Genomic DNA, 16,802 nt, shown 5'->3' on the forward strand with positions numbered 1-16,802 from the left:
AAGCTTACTCATTGTAACGTGCGGTGGAGATGAAGCCAGGTGCAGGTGGATAGCGAATGAGCAACAGCTTCTGACTTTCCAAAAGTACTCATTTATTTACAATATCAAAAATAAAAGTGCTACCTCTACCACACATTACACGAGAACACATACTGTACATTAGTCCGCTTACACACGGGAGCATCCATTACAGGGAGAGTGCGAAGAAGAACAAAAAGGGGGTGACACACCAGTCATGAGACAGGAGGCGCCGCCAAGTGGTGATACACTGCATTACAATAGCAACTGTTACATCATGGAAACTGTAATGAACTGGCTAATGTTTAACTTTGAATTTTTCCCATAGGTCTTTTGCAGAAGGTCCCTATAGACAAAAACTAAATGGGAAAAATTGAGCAGGGTTAGTGTCACACTAATAAAGGAATGTAACTGTCATTTCTCATTTGAATGAAAATATTCATTTAGAGGAAATCATACGGGATTGTGTCACAGTTATTACTTACCTAATTATTACTTCCCTGAAAACTGATATTTAAAATTCTGTAAGTAGTTTAACAAAATTTTGACTTTCTTATATCAGTTCTGAATCCATTCACTGTACAGCTTACCAGCAACACAGTCTTGATTGTCACTGCCATCTAGTGAGTAGCCGAATGAAATGAAATGAAATGAAGCAGCTGCTTCATGTCATTAGGAAGATTGCTTTTGCTTTAGTTTTTATTTCAGTTAATAATTATAAGAAAAATAGTTATTAATGAAATGTACTGTGCAACTTGCATGCTGCTTTTCAGTCTTTACTTTAGTAGGTGAATGTCAGTTGATGTTATTAGAGTTGCGGCTGTGGCTGTTAAACAATATCTGTCAAGTGTCTATTAAGTGATAGAAGTAAAAACAAAATGGTTCCGAGCAAGGTGCTCCATCCTGACATGTTGTTTTGCTTTGGTGTGATGTGAATATCAATATATGTTTACTGAGTCACAGCTGCTTAACTTCGAGACCCTAGCCTCACATGTCATGCTTGACCTGTGAGGATTACAGCAAACACTTTTTCAGTGTGTCATCACATACAAAATACACTCATTCAGTACCAATTATTGCTCTTATTAAGGAGCAGACCACTTAAACATTAAAGGATTTACTGACTCACTCGTCAGTGATCATAGTAGTCAAAAGATCATTGCATAAGGAAGACATGGTGGGGGATGCTATATTGAAAATGAAACAAAAAATCCTGATTATCTGTCATAGAAATTGATGAACACTTACTTTTTCGTGATGTAATGTTTTTATTAAACAATATCATAAATTAAACAATTCAACAAAAACTACTTATGTTAATATAAAAGAAGAAAAGCATTGAGTTTTATCTCAAGATCACTGTTTTCATACATAGTTAGGGATCATTAAACTACTCTGAATCTGAATCTCACTTTCTCTCGCTGTCGTGGGCGCGGTTAGCGTCATGACGTAGGTTGCTGCTACGTAAACCGTTCGGCGCAAAAATTCAAACGCTGGACAGGAAGAAATTTGCTGCTTGTTCTTTCTGTCATATTACAACTTATAACGGGTCTACATAAGTCTCCGTCGGATTTAAGGCAATTCTCGGTACGTTTCGGGGCTGAAGCAAGTCTTGTGATAAAGTTTTTATTTGTTAGTAAGCCTGCTAACGCTAACTGTAAGAACACGTTCATACCGAAGTTAGGGTTGTTATGCTAAAATGCATGTAAAGTTAGCTTAGCGTGAGCATGTAAGTGCGTTTGAGCTGTACATGTGCTTCTTTCGTGATTATTTTACTAAACTAGCTTACCAAATATGTTGTGCTAAGATGGTGTTTGCTTTCTGAAAATTGATTTTAATTGAATGTGTATAACCTTTTCACTGGTTTAATACTTTATTGTAGAGTTCCTTTGTTTATATGCGAGTAGCGTTCAAGCTAAGTTAAACTGATGGAAATCCAGAATAAAGTCAATGGGAGTATACAAAGGAAGGATTCGCTGACTGTGCTGTGCTATACTAATAAATGATGAACCCTTAAAGTAAACAACGTTGTTTCGGTAGCAAACAGGCAAGATTGATGCGAACTTAACTCTAGCATATCATGCTTGCATAACCAGAGCCAACAATAAGAGTTTGTCTTGTATTTTTTTCTCCCAATTTCTTTGTCATCATGAGACCACATTCTCTCTTCTTATTCTCATTAGTGATTTTTAAACTTGGCATAAACTTTGTTTTCCTTTATAAGTTCCAAACAGCTGTAACAACACAAGCACAGCACTTTGTAAAAACAGCTGTTTCAGAGTTATGTTAGCATCAAATATATACCTTAATTCCTCATCCCGTGGGTTGTATTGACAGATTTCACCACCGATATCCATTGAGTTACTTTTAATATTTTTCCTAAAGATTTTATTTGGGTTGATTAGAGGAGTTTTTTACATGTAAATTTTGGTTTTGGCTCAGTTAACTACAACAAATAGTTAACTGAGCCAAGTTAACTTTCTCTCCTGCTTCAAATTGATATGTGTACGGTACATTCAGAGCACTGAATTCTGCTCTTTAAGCACTATTTCTTTCCAACCCTCTGTTCAGTCCAAACATCTTTTTCCTATCCTCCAGCAAAGATGAGCGCAGCCTCCACACCCGTCTCCCGGGTACGACCAGGATGGATGTCATCCTCTTTGAAGAATAAGGGTCTGTCCCCTGCAGGCAGCAGCACTCCACTGCTGTCAGCTTTCCCTGGAAACGATGATGAGCAGGAGCGACGTCAGCGTAGGAGGTCAAGAGTCATTGACCTTCAAGCTGCAAGTGATTCCTCCTTAAATGACTCTGCATCTCACAGGTATGCTGTAGATAATGGCAAAACTAAAAGTAATTTGTAAAAACATTTTGTGCCATGGCTTTGACAAATAGTACCTGTCTGCCTGGCTGCTATGTATCATGAGAGCTCAAAGACAATCTCATTATCCTAATCAGCACTGTGGGAACTCCTGCTGCCGTGCCCAAGTTGTCAAATGCACAGATCTCAGAGCATTACTCCACCTGCATAAAACTCTCCACTGAAAATGTAAGTATTTGTATGTGCATGCATTTTCCTCTTTTTCCCTTTATAGTAAATGTCCTTTGTCTTTCTCTGTGATTAGTAGATGAGAAAATATGACGAAATACAGGAAAAATAAATGAATAAATTACGTTTTTTTTATTCTTATCAACAGAAAATCACCACCAAAAATGCATTTGGTCTGCATTTGATTGATTACATGGCTGATATTCTCAAACAAAAGGATTCAGAGCTCACCAACTTCAAGGTATGTGTAACTGATTGTTTCATTCATCATTTTGGTAATCTAAAAGTCTTTGAACTGATTTAAACATTTGAATGAAGCATCATGATAAATAATTTTCTGGTTGTTGGAGAACATAGAAATGTCGTTTGTTTTTTTTGTTTTTTAAGTGTGTTTAAAATATCATGAAAATATATTTCTTGGACTCAGCACCCACCTGACTTGTTTAAGTTAGGCAGGTGCTAACACCAGTTTGATTTTAATTCAGGGAAGCAGAATTTATACAAAATTAAGGCTGCATTCTGTCCAGTGTGGTCTCTCATCTCACAAGCAATAAGTCCACTCATTCTGAGAAAGTGCAGGATTCTGTATTAACCTAGAGTAATTGCAGGGGTATTGTGGTGTAATTACTTCAACATATGAAGGGTCCTATAAAAGGTGATGTCGTACACTGTGAAATATGTATTTATTATTAAGTTTTGCAAGTAGTATCCTTCAATATTTACATCTTTTCATCCTAAAGGTGGCAGCTGGCACTCTGGATGCCAGTACGAAAATCTACGCTGTGAGAGTGGATGCTGTTCATGCTGATGCCTACAGAGTGCTGGGTGGTCTGGGTGCTGAAACCAAACCTGGAGAGGGTGAGAGTCTCTGTATTGTTGTTGGATTTTTCTTTTAACCGTACTTGTGCTGTGGCTTGAGCTTTCTGGCTTTTTCTAACACAGTTTTAAAGTTGTTGAACCCACCTTCCTGTACTATTGAACATTTTCTGCTTTTTTTGAATTCCTTGTGCATATATAGGCCATGGTGCAACAGAGGAAGATGGAGATGATGCAGGACTTGCAGGAGGTGAAGTCACTGCCAAACAGCCAAAGAAGAAAAGGCCTCCCAAGAAGACGGTAGAGCAAAACCTGAGCAACATCAACAGCGCTGAGTCTGAGAGGAGATGTGAGGTATGTAGAGGTCTTAGCAAAGTAACTAAAATAATGCGCACCTCAGTTCTTCTTTTTTTGGGGGGGGGGTTTGGGGTTTTTTTTGGTTTTGTACTTTTTGAAATAACAGAAGTATCGTTCAGGGCTTCTGGACCACTATGCCAATGACTAATCATGGGAAATATTCCTGCTTATTGCTTATGTCATGCAGCAATAAGCAATAATAGAATATAGCTATCGATGTATAGATCCAGGAATACAGCATTTGGGTTAAATGAGAATGAATTGAAAACAACCTTTGCAAGATCTAGGCTCATTAATACACATAAATGAACAACACTAAAAACATTCAGAGGTTGTTTGTTTTGTTTTCATTTCACTGTTTGGATTTTGGGTCAAATCATTCTGTTTTGTAGCCAACAGACTCAGCTATGTTGTTATCTTATACCACTAGAATAGAAGATGCAACTCCCTCGAAATGCAGTACACACCCTCACTCCATTAAAATAGGTGAAATGCTTTAAACTGATATATATAATATAGAAACAACAAAGACCCAGAGAGAGGTAGATCTCTATTTTTATGCCAAATGTAATTATCATCGATACGCAAACAGTGCTGTAATCTAAGTAAGCAGTACTTGATTCTAACCAAGGAAACTATACTTTGCTAGTTTCTTCACTTAAGGTAATGTAGCTGTTTTAACAGCTGATATATGTGATGGGTTTTGAACATGAGCTGAAAGTATATTCATTAGGCTTGGGCTATTTATGAGCTTAGATTTTTGTTAATTTTTTAATTAATTAAATCCTTATTGATATGAACATGTATCAGCTGTGATTATATTACTTGAGGAAAAAGTTAGTGTAGAGGAGAATCAGTAAAAAAAAAAAAAAAACAGCCTTCTGTTTTATTTCCTGAACAGAAACTCACTGTTCAACATGATAAGCTGGAAAATACAAATTTATGAATACTGCTTACTATTTTTGGTGTTGTTATATATTTAGCAGTCAAATTAAGAACGATCTTACTGTTTAGAACTGAAAAAAAGGGTGGCACAGTCCCCGTACCAAATTTTTATATGCATTTATGTGCAGAGGTCTCTTTACTAAATGTTAACCCTTGTGTTGTCCTCGGGTCAAAAATGACCCCTAGGTGAATGGCAAACAAGTATATGGGAATCCCGAGGACAACACAAGGGTTAAACAACTTCAGCATCACTGCTAGAGTTGATGTTGGATTACTATCATGGATTACAGCCTTACAATCAGCTTAAATCCACTGATGATTGATAAGTTTGTTTGATTTAGATCAATAGTTAAATTAGATGTTGTCTTAGAAGACACCTCGAGGGATTTTTCTTTTCTTTTTTTTTTCATTACTATCACAGCATCACTTTGCCATAGTAATAAGCTTAAATGCCTCTTACTTGATATCAAGCTAGGTTGTGTTTATGATAAACTTTCTGTCTTCCCCACAAAGGTGGACCCCATGTTTCAGCGGATGGCCTCATCCTTTGATGAGAGCAGCACAGCTGGGGTCTTCCTGTCAGTTCTTTTCAGTGAGAGCAGTCGCTGCGAGCTGCTCTTTCCATCCCACATGACCCTCCTGCAGTCCAGACCCGCCTACTCTCCTCCATCTCCACAGGGGGTCCCAGCATCCCCATTCATGGGTAAAAGTCTTTCAATAAGCCCAATAAATTCATTTACACTTGGACGTTAAATATTGTGCCGCTAGTTGGATGTTCATAAGAACCTTAGCACTGTATCACTGTCATCCTTCGGGTTCTCCCAGAAATGAAAACTTGTCTTTCTGTAACATGTCACTCGCAGCTGGACTGCAGCGTTCCCAGGAGAAAAGCTCCGTCTGCCCCTCACTGCAGGACTTCTCGTTCACTAGCTGGAATCCGGAGCAGGTAAGAGAAAACGGATCTAGTGCTTATTTCTGTCAGTTGTTTCTGAATACTAGTTGTAATATGATTAGGTTATGGAATTTCCATCCTACAAATCTGATTTAATCCTTTGTAAACTGATCTCCTTTGTTTTGTTCAGTTCTTCACTCTCTTTTAGTAGATACATAAAGGAAACCCTATTTTACTACAGCTCTAGTGTGAGCAACCATTTTTGCTTGCAAAGTAAAAGTCCTTAGAAATGTAAAGTCCTGCAGGTTTGAATTTAATATTCTATGCATGTTCTTTCAGACCATGAATCAGCTCTTAGAGAAGATGAAGCAGGGCGATCATGTGTTTGACGTGAACAATGAGCCTGAGCCAGAGCCAGAGGAAGATGACTGCCCCGACTTTGATGGTGACTATGAGGAGGGAGTGGGTGACTGTGAGGATGGATCAAAGGAACACAAGGAGGGTTGTGAGCCCTCTGGCAAAAGAAGGTAAGATTGAGGATTGGACAGCAGCGCAGGGAAGTCTTTTGTTTGTTTTTTTCCCTTCCTCTTGTCTGTCTCCTAAACCTTTTCTATAAATGGATGGTAAATTTGCTTTCGTTTTTAGTTTGAATGGTTTTATGATGCCATACAGGGATGTGATTCCCATTGGAGAGGGAGACATCGCCACCATGTGCTTGCAGCTGTCCTCTCAGCCCAGGGAGTATTCATACTTCAGCCCCAGGACCATGGCCACGTGGGCTGGACCTGGCTACTGGCAGTTCAAACCGAAACACAAGTGTGAGTGAAATTAAGGTTTTAGCAAAGACCCATTTTAGTTGCAGTAAAAGCGTTGCATTATTGCACCTTATAACAAAATACCAAACTCCAAATTTTCTTTGAAAGTAAATAAAGTAATTTCTGTAAGCTTTCATATTTAAGAAACCATCCACTTTACAAAGCCGATGAGAAGCCAGAGACGTTAAAAAGGTTTTGAAATTGTGCTGCTTTTTAAAATATTCCACTTCCCAGCAGTCGGTGGTTACAAAGAGCTTCTGTTTTCATCACACAAAGAAACTCCTCAGCACAACTCCTTAGCTTAACCATCCTACTTGCATGTACTACAACAGGTCCTGAGTAATACGCGTCAGTAAGAAACCGACTAGAATAACTGCCGAGGATCAAACCACTCTAGATCTGATATGTCGTTAGTGACTTGTAACACAGTGCCTTCTGAAGCAGAACACGGTCTAAATATTATGTCCTGCTGTGCTCCAGTTGTTAAACATCACAGCGCCATCCTTCAGGTCAGATTTGGCTTCAGATATAGAGATATTTGTGAGATGTGAGCAGACATTAGAGAAGTAGTTACGCTAAACAAGACATGTTACATATTAAAGTTTGTGTAGATGTTGACAGACAACACATCACATTAAAAATGTTCTTATTTGTGTTGGTAAGATTAAATGTAGGCTTATGCTACTGCGTTTGTTTTTGAAGTAACATGTGATGCATGCCACATTCACTTTGGTCATTATCTAGCCTGTCATAAGTAATGCCTGAAATCTATCATAAATGCATTCGGATGCATTATGCTGTCATACTGAAATGATGTTTACAAATTAGGATTATTTTCTGTTTTGAGTGATGTGGTAAATTAGGCCTTTTCTCTAACAACTGAGATGGTTTTCTAATGGTTGTCCTTTCTCACTAAATGTGTGCAGTGTAAAAGTAACCTGCCATCTGTAATCTCTGACCATTTTTATGTACTTTTATGTCATACAGTGGATCATTTGCCTGAAAAGGAGACACGTAAAAGGAAGCCCAAAAAGACCTTTGAAATAGACTTCAATGACGATGTCAACTTTGATACCTACTTCCGAACAACAAGGGTAAAAAAAAAAAAAAAAAAAAAAGGAAAACATCTCTGCTGCTTCTGTCTTTTTTCTTTGTACAGGGAGTGCAGAATTATTAGGCAAGTTGTATTTTTGAGGAATAATTTTATTATTGAACAACAACCATGTTCTCAATGAACCCAAAAAACTCCTTAATATCAAAGCTGAATGTTCTTGGAAGTAGTTTGTAGTTTGTTTTTAGTTTTAGCTATTTTAGGGGGATATCTGTGTGTGCAGGTGACTATTACTGTGCATAATTATTAGGCAACTTAACAAAAAACAAATATATACCCATTTCAATTATTTATTTTTACTAGTGAAACCAATATAACATCTCCACGTTCACAAATATACATTTCTGACATTCAAAAACAAAACAAAAACAAATCAGCGACTAATATAGCCACCTTTCTTTGCAAGGACACTCAAAAGCCTGCCATCCATGGATTCTGTCAGTGTTTTGATCTGTTCACCATCAACATTGCGTGCAGCAGCAACCACAGCCTCCCAGACACTGTTCAGAGAGGTGTACTGTTTTCCCTCCTTGTAAATCTCACATTTGATGATGGACCACAGGTTCTCAATGGGGTTCAGATCAGGTGAACAAGGAGGCCATGTCATTAGTTTTTCTTCTTTTATACCCTTTCTTGCCAGCCACGCTGTGGAGTACTTGGACGCGTGTGATGGAGCATTGTCCTGCATGAAAATCATGTTTTTCTTGAAGGATGCAGACTTCTTCCTGTACCACTGCTTGAAGAAGGTGTCTTCCAGAAACTGGCAGTAGGACTGGGAGTTGAGCTTGACTCCATCCTCGACCCAAAAAGGCCCCACAAGCTCATCTTTGATGATACCAGCCCAAATCAGTACTCCACCTCCACCTTGCTGGCGTCTGAGTCGGACTGGAGCTCTCTGCCCTTTACCAATCCAGCCACGGGCCCATCCATCTGGCCCATCAAGACTCACTCTCATTTCATCAGTCCATAAAACCTTAGAAAAATCAGTCTTGAGATATTTCTTGGCCCAGTCTTGACGTTTCAGCTTGTGTGTCTTGTTCAGTGGTGGTCGTCTTTCAGCCTTTCTTACCTTGGCCATGTCTCTGAATATTGCACACCTTGTGCTTTTGGGCACTCCAGTGATGTTGCAGCTCTGAAATATGGCCAAACTGGTGGCAAGTGGCATCTTGGCAGCTGCACGCTTGACTTTTCTCAGTTCATGGGCAGTTATTTTGCGCCTTGGTTTTTCCACACGCTTCTTGCGACCCTGTTGACTATTTTGAATGAAACGCTTGATTGTTCGATGATCACTCTTCAGAAGCTTTGCAATTTTGAGACTGCTGCATCCCTCTGCAAGATATCTCACTGTTTTTGACTTTTCTGAGCCTGTCAAGTCCTTCTTTTGACCCATTTTGCCAAAGGAAAGGACGTTGCCTAATAATTATGCACACCTGATATAGGGTGTTGATGTCATTAGACCACACCCCTTCTCATTACAGAGATGCACATCACCTAATATGCTTAATTGGTAGTAGGCTTTCGAGCCTATACAGCTTGGAGTAAGACAACATGCATGAAGAGGATGATGTGGACAAAATACTCATTTGCCTAATAATTCTGCACTCCCTGTATTTATGAAGCTGTCAAATACATTCACATGTTCAACTACAGTGACTACTTTTTGAGCCATAGATGACCAGCTCTTCAATCATTTCAGTGTTTCACGTCATTGTGAACAAAGCCAGCCTGCTGCCATGGTTATTATAATAACATCAATCTCATGTACAAATATTAGTAATGGTGACAGGAGGTAAAGCTTAGCGTGTTCTGTAGCAGAGTCCAGTGACAGAGTCAGATGTGATCTTTCTCAGCGTGCTACATCTGCTTAAAAACAGAGGCACTGTGGCTATAACGTAGTACTTTTTGGAGTAGTGGCCGTGGCAACACAGTATTCAGTACTTTGAGAATTATTTCTGATGCAGCCTCCATCCCAATTACCATGTGTGGAAGTCTTTTATGTATCTGCTCAGGACATCTGGTTTTAGATGTTGGTTGACCAGCATGTAAATGCTTTAAAAAATGTATAGCCGCCTACAGTTTAAAAATTTGAAGCAAAAGAGAAACTTTTTGAGCATGAAATAATCAGTTTGTTCAGAATGAAGACAGAATCAGTGCTAATAAGGGTGTTATCCTTGTGAACTGAACCTAAACTCGTTTGTTTGTCAAGTATGCATCAGGAAACTTGCTGATCTGAGTCTTTTCTTGTGTGCTTCTGCATTGAAACATAACTCTTGTGATTTAACTATAATGATTAAATTCAGTTGAATCTCTAAAAGGATTTGTAGTTTTGAAGTTTTGGATTACAGATTTTTGGGAAACTCACCAACCAAACTTTATCTTCCTTTCCTTTCACAGGCTGCCACCACTAACACCAAGTCTGCACTTAGTGCCAGAAGTAAAAAAACAACTCTACCAGCAGATTTCCAGTTTCCTCCAGAGACGCTCTCCCAGCTCAGCCTCAAACCCTCCAGCACAGTAAGACTTATTTCTTTTTACCATTTCAGGCCATACTTTATGTTAGCATTTCATAATTTAATTAAAATTATTAACTTTTTTAGATACTTCTAACTCTGCAGACGTGATTTAATATTTACATCTATTTTCTTTTTAGTGTTTTTTTAATATGGCTTGCAGTATCACATGGACTTCCTATTTACCTCTGATGTAAAATGCGATATCTCAAAAATGATCTCGGATGTGTTTGAATCTCATATCAACTGTTTGTTTTGTTTTTGTTTTCACAAAATTGGGCAGTTTTACAGTCAGTATGTAATTTACTCAATATTTCCGTAATTGAGTGCAAGTTGTTTAGGACAGATTAATATTGATCAATCTGGTCTTGTTTACTCTAGTTAAGTCCAGAAGGACAGAAGAGACTGTCTGCAGAGCTCGGAGAAGGCATTGGAGATTATGACTACAACAACGCCAATGACACAGCCAACTTCTGTCCAGGTCTACAGGTCTGAAAAACTCTTTTTAGCATCACTTTTGATTTGATTCTAAGAAAGCTCATTTCAGGTGTTCATTTATCACAAGGGATTACTTCTGCAGGTAGCTCCGCACATTTCATTGGACAGGATTTTAAACCGCATGCCCGGACACATTTCACTATCAATTCTGAATTGATTATATTGTAAAATCTTACTGTTTCTGGTTTATCCAGAAGTGGTTTGGGTTATGAAACACAAATTTTAATCTTAGGGTTGTTGCAATAACTACAACAATCACTAGTATATAGATTGTTAGTATTAGTAAAGAAATAAAAATTCATATTTTTCCTTTTGTTCTGATCAGTTACAAATGCCTACGACTCGTCTTTGCCGCAACATTTGACATACTGCACATGTGGCCTGTGTCTAACCATGTACATTAAATGTGATTATGCAGAACAACAATGTCTATCTCGGGCCCTGTGGCGGCAAACTGGCACCTACTCCCCCTATGTAATACATCAATTTGTTGGAAGACCAATAAATGTATATTTTTTAGTAGAATAACCCCACTTTTTCACCATTTAACCACATCAGTGATTTCTATCCACTGTTTTGCTGTTCCTGTCGTATTGAGTGCAGTCATTTATTCTTGTCTACTGCTAGTATCTCCTCCTGCACAGTCTGGTTGTACTTGGTGTGTTTTTTATTGCATATTTTGCAGGTACTGTGCTGTGCTGGAGTTTGATGTAGTTCCTTATTTAGGTAATAAATCGTGATCAGAGGCTGACACAGGGCTGTCAGTCTCACAAATCCTTGGGCTTGTCTCACTGACTGTGCTAGGAAACAAAAAGACATGGCAGTGCTATAGCAATTATATCTCTATGTGACATTTTTATATCAGAGCGACTGTTTAAAACCTTTTCTTTTATGTATCACACACCTGTGACTGACACTACATGGAAACTACACCCTTTCTGCATCAAATCTTGTGGAAGAAGCTAAAAGCAACATCTAACCTGCTGAGGAATGAAAGAATTAACAACTGATTAGAAACTACATGTCAAATCTTTATTCATCTTCTGTTTCAGGGAGGTGACAGTGATGATGATGTTGAAGGGTTTGCTGGTTCAGATGACACACAGCCTTCGAGTGACAGCATGCCTCCGCCCTCACAAGATCTCGAGGGCGTGTCCACCTATGGGGAGGAGGATCTGGTACCTGAGCCACACAGGGTGAGCAATGCAACTAGTTTGTCGTGCTTTAAGTGGCTCTTCCCTTTAGTACCATCTCTGCTCAAAAGCTTCTGCAGTAATATTTTTTATCATACCCCACTGAAAAATAGAAGATGGAACTGAAACAACTGTATGACTTAGGACAAATAGTCATTAATAATGGATATATTATAAGCAGAATTTTTGTTTGTGAACTTCTATAGTTCTACTTTGATTGATTGTTTTTGTAGGTCAACAAGATTGAAATCAACTACGCCAAGACAGCAAAGAAAATGGACATGAAGAGACTCAAGAACAGCATGTGGACTCTTCTGACTGACAGCCCAGAAAAACCCACAGAGGTAAATTACACACCGCGTATTAGCTTCTTTTTTTCTGTGGTGCATACAGTGACAAATTTCAGGTTGGTCATGCATCACATGCAGTGGGCACAGTTGCCTTCCAGGCGGCCCTTCTTCACTGCGTTTCTGTTTGACTCTGTGTTTTATTACTTGTTCCTTGGTGTTCCCTGTAGGGGGTGGAGACTGTGGAGAAACCTGAAGTGTGTGGAGAGAAAGTGTTCAGTCAGACCACAAAGACGCTGCTTCAAAGGTATAAGCAGATCTCTTGTCATGTCTGCCATGGCACAGCACTAATGAGGAGTATCAGACCTCACCAAAAGACTATTGGATATAAAATTATGGTTTGAGATACAGAAGTTTCTCTGACAAGCTAGTGTGAAGCTATACACGATCAAATCACGGTGTCACTGAAATACTAATTCCATTAGAATCATGAAAATCATCATTGATGAAATATAAAATTCTCTCTCTCACTCCCTCTCTCTGTCTCTCTCTCACACATATTCAGATTACCAAACACAATGGCTCAGAACCTGTCAGTGGCACTGGCGTTTGTCGCTTTACTTCATCTTGCCAATGAAAAGGTGAGTGTTGTTTGCTGTATGTTTTGTTTATTTGATTTCATTTGTTATTATTATGATGTATGTACTCTCCTCATGTTGGTGTAAAATGAGCTGCAGCATCAAGGGATGAAAAATTAAACCAATGTCAAACTGCACTTCCCATAGCAGCCAGATTGGCTTTAAATGCAAAGGTGGTTAAAGCTAATATGATGTCACCCATTTATTTTGGACTCTGCACCTTGTTGGTTTATTTTGGAGCCAGAAATTATGTCACATGGGTCAAAGCACTGAGTGCTATCACAGCTAATGTTTGTAGTTTGTATATATGTGTGTGTATATATATATATATATTAGGGGTGCAACGATACACAAAATTCACGGTTCGGTTCGGTTCGATACTTTGGTGTCACGGTTCGATATTTTTTCGATACAAAAAAAATTTTCATGCCTTTTTAATTTGTCATTTATTAAAATTATAAATATATATTTTAACTCAAAAGTACAGTTTTTAAATTTAACCCTAACCCTTGTGGGTGTTTTTTATTTTGACAGCGAATGCGCACCTGCGGACCACTTATGTGCAGCCCTGGTTATTTAGCTCGTCATATTGCAGCCACAGAAATTCTTTTGTCCATGAAACCATAAAGCTGCACTTTCTTTTTGCCTTATAGTCTGATTTGTCATAACTTCTCCGTTTTGTGGTAAGCTTTTCTTTGGCTGTCACTTCTTCACCCTGACCTGTCTTATTTTGCTCAGCAGAACTGAAATGCTTTTACACGCTCACTCACATAAGCTCAGCGATTCTCTGCGCGATCAACCTCTCACATGTGTAAGCTTGCTGCGGGAGATTTCACTTGTCATGTTTGCATAGTAAGCTAACGATTAATAAGACGATGTCAGAGGAATTGGTGCACAAATTATCATCACTCACAGATCAGTGCTGTCGCTCTCTATACACAGTTCGCACGATTGCAAAGTGAAAGCAAAAAAACAAGCGCAAATTCAAACGCGATTTCAATATGTCACATATTGACAGTGGCTCACCGATGCCAATGACATAATTACCCAGCTACATTTCTGAAAGAATGCAAAAGCATTGACATATATTTTTCCTACAATAGCCCGACGGGCAGGGAAGAGATAGATTTTGGTAGCCCGACTGAAAAAATCGCTAGCTCCGGGACGTCGGGCTAGCGATATTGCAAGCCCTGTATCTGATTGAGGAATCACTCATCTTTGGAAAAGAGAGTTTATTACAGAGAAATGGCTCTTTCCAAAATAAAAGCTATACTATCCGCTTCTTCTGGGCTATATTCTCAGCAGCATAAGGAGAATCATGTGCTAACAGCTGTCTAAATGACTCGGCTAAAGTTAGTAGCATGCTTGCTTTTTTTTGTCTGCTTCCACTTGTCTTTGCACTAGGATGATGTCGGCGTAAATGTGCAGTCATATTCGTTGTGTTCCCACTAGTGCTTTCAGGTTAATCTCGTTGAAATGACCTTAACGCCACAACACGGCAAATCTCCGTTAACGAGCTACCGCCGATCACTCCGTGCATGGGGCTAGACGGCAAACACGTTAACGAGCTAACTGCGCTAACACACTAGTTCACACCAATGTAATTGAGCATTGCATGGCACATCCAACATACTGTTTTACTTTAGTCCATGACTCGCTTACCTTCAGGGTCATACGTCACATGAAAACCAAAATAATTCCAAACGCCAGATCTGAATGAGGGTGGGGGAGGTGCCCTGCGCTCTTCCTTCTGACTATGCTGTCTGTGTTGAGCGCTCAGTGGATCTGCGCTCGACAGTGCAGCCTAGGCGGAGTAGTCGAACACAGATTCACTGAGCGCTCAACACAGACAGCATCGTCAGAAGGAAAATTGATAAAATAAATTACAAATGTTGTATTGTTCGATACATATGCGTACCGAACCGAAAGCACTGTATCGAACGGTTCAATATCGATACGAATATCGTTGCACCCCTAATATATATATATATATATATATATATATATATGTGTATGTATGTGTGTATATGTGTATATATATATGTATGTGTATGAGATAGATAGATATAGCTTTAGCACCAGGAAACTTCACTAAGGAAGGAATTTGGGTGTGTAACTGGGCAATTTATTTTTCAGTTCATTCATTATTCCCTGAAAATAGGATGTCCAAACATTCTCAGTCCTGATTGGCTGGCAGATGTTCCTTAAAGTTACATATCTGGTTCAGCAAGTCCACGGAGTACATTAAAATGTAGGGCAACCGTGGCTCAGGGGGTTGGGAAGTGCATCTGTAACCGGAAGGTCAACGGTTCAATCCCTGGGCTCTCTGTCCTGCTCGTTGTGTCCTTGGGCAAGACACTTCACCTACCGCCTGCTGGTGTTGACCAGAGGGGCCGATGGCGCGATATGGCAGCCTCGCTTCTCAGTCTGCCCCAGGGCAGCTGTGGCCACTAGTGTGTGAATGCGAGAGTGAATGAATAGTGGCATTGTAAAGTGCTTTGGGTGCCTTGAAAAGTGCTATATAAATCCAATCCATTATTATTATTATTACTGCTGTGTCACGCTTACAAGTCGTCAGTCCTAATGTTTGTTTTTGTCTTTTTTACAGAATTTGGAGCTGGTGAAGGTTGATGACATGTCAGATATCATCATCAAACAAGGCCACTGAGGGAATTATGAATCATATGAGGCTTACTGCTACTCTTTTCTTCAATTCTCTTCTTTTTCAGCTCTTTATTTTGTATATTTTTTTTCTTTTTGACGCTGTCCTGTTTCTATCTCCTGTCTCTACCTGCTTTTATTCTTTATAATATAGTATGTTTGTTTCTCCTTTTAGTTTGTGCAATTGATGCATATCCTGTGTGTAGCTAATTACTCAACAGCACACAAAAAATGTACATTGTGAACAGAAATAAAAGCTTTTTTTCTCAAATCTGATGGAGAAATTAAATCCAAAACATGTTACCCCACATTTTCTTGTTCTGTGGCAGTATTTCAGCACACTTAAACAATGGTTTTCAAACAGTTTTCCCAAATTGCCGTAATGCCTTTGGTTATTTTTAGCTGCTTCTGATTCAAAGCAGCTTGCAGCAGTCATGACATAAGGGCATGCAATGACCAGTATTCAATCTTCGTCACCAGTTTCACCAGACAAAGAAACCGGTTTGTCAGGACTCAAGCTGCTGGCTGGGTGAAATTTGTGACACCAGGAGAGGGAGGAGTAACTGAGCTGAGGCCACTGCTGCTAATCTAAGAGTGCTGCTCTCCAGTTTCACTGTTGTCCCCTTGAAATATTAACAAAAGAACCCATAAACAACTACATCCTCCTTTACTATCAGAAATGCATTGTGTTACTTTACAGTTATGTTAAGTTAGAAAGCAAGTTTGTCAGCCATCCTGAACACAAAGTTACAAAAGGTTCATCGCTAAGGGTTTCGCCGCTAACATATCATGGGTACATCTTGGTATGACGCCTTCTTTAACAATAGAAGAGGGACTGCCGCCTACAGGTGTTTTTGGAGACAACAAAGGAAGTAAACGTCTGCACCTGCAAAATAAAAGCACGGAGGTCGACAATGAAAGTTTGACTCGCTTAAAAATCATTACAATTGTTTTACAGGTAGTGAAAATCAATATGTGAATACGAGTATATAAAATACAATGACGATATTACTGT

At 39.1% G+C, this 16,802-nt stretch overlaps 1 protein-coding gene across 1 annotated transcript; it reads left to right on the forward strand.

Moving 5' to 3' along the window:
- Positions 1 to 1,471: 1,471 nt before the first annotated feature.
- Positions 1,472 to 16,636, forward strand: ncaph (non-SMC condensin I complex, subunit H). Its single transcript, XM_040050192.1, has 18 exons — positions 1,472 to 1,605; positions 2,617 to 2,839; positions 2,974 to 3,064; positions 3,213 to 3,305; positions 3,805 to 3,922; positions 4,083 to 4,234; positions 5,696 to 5,885; positions 6,046 to 6,128; positions 6,414 to 6,601; positions 6,747 to 6,892; positions 7,877 to 7,983; positions 10,395 to 10,514; positions 10,892 to 10,999; positions 12,061 to 12,204; positions 12,435 to 12,545; positions 12,719 to 12,795; positions 13,054 to 13,129; positions 15,735 to 16,636. The coding sequence occupies exons 2-18, from the start codon at positions 2,622 to 2,624 to the stop codon at positions 15,792 to 15,794; spliced, it is 2,082 nt and encodes a 693-aa protein (XP_039906126.1). The 5' UTR covers positions 1,472 to 1,605; positions 2,617 to 2,621; the 3' UTR covers positions 15,795 to 16,636.
- The last annotated feature ends 166 nt before the right edge of the window (positions 16,637 to 16,802 follow it).

This window comes from Simochromis diagramma, unplaced genomic scaffold, assembly GCF_900408965.1.
Source record: "Simochromis diagramma unplaced genomic scaffold, fSimDia1.1 OVJJ01000159.1, whole genome shotgun sequence".
Lineage (NCBI taxonomy): Eukaryota > Metazoa > Chordata > Actinopteri > Cichliformes > Cichlidae > Simochromis > Simochromis diagramma.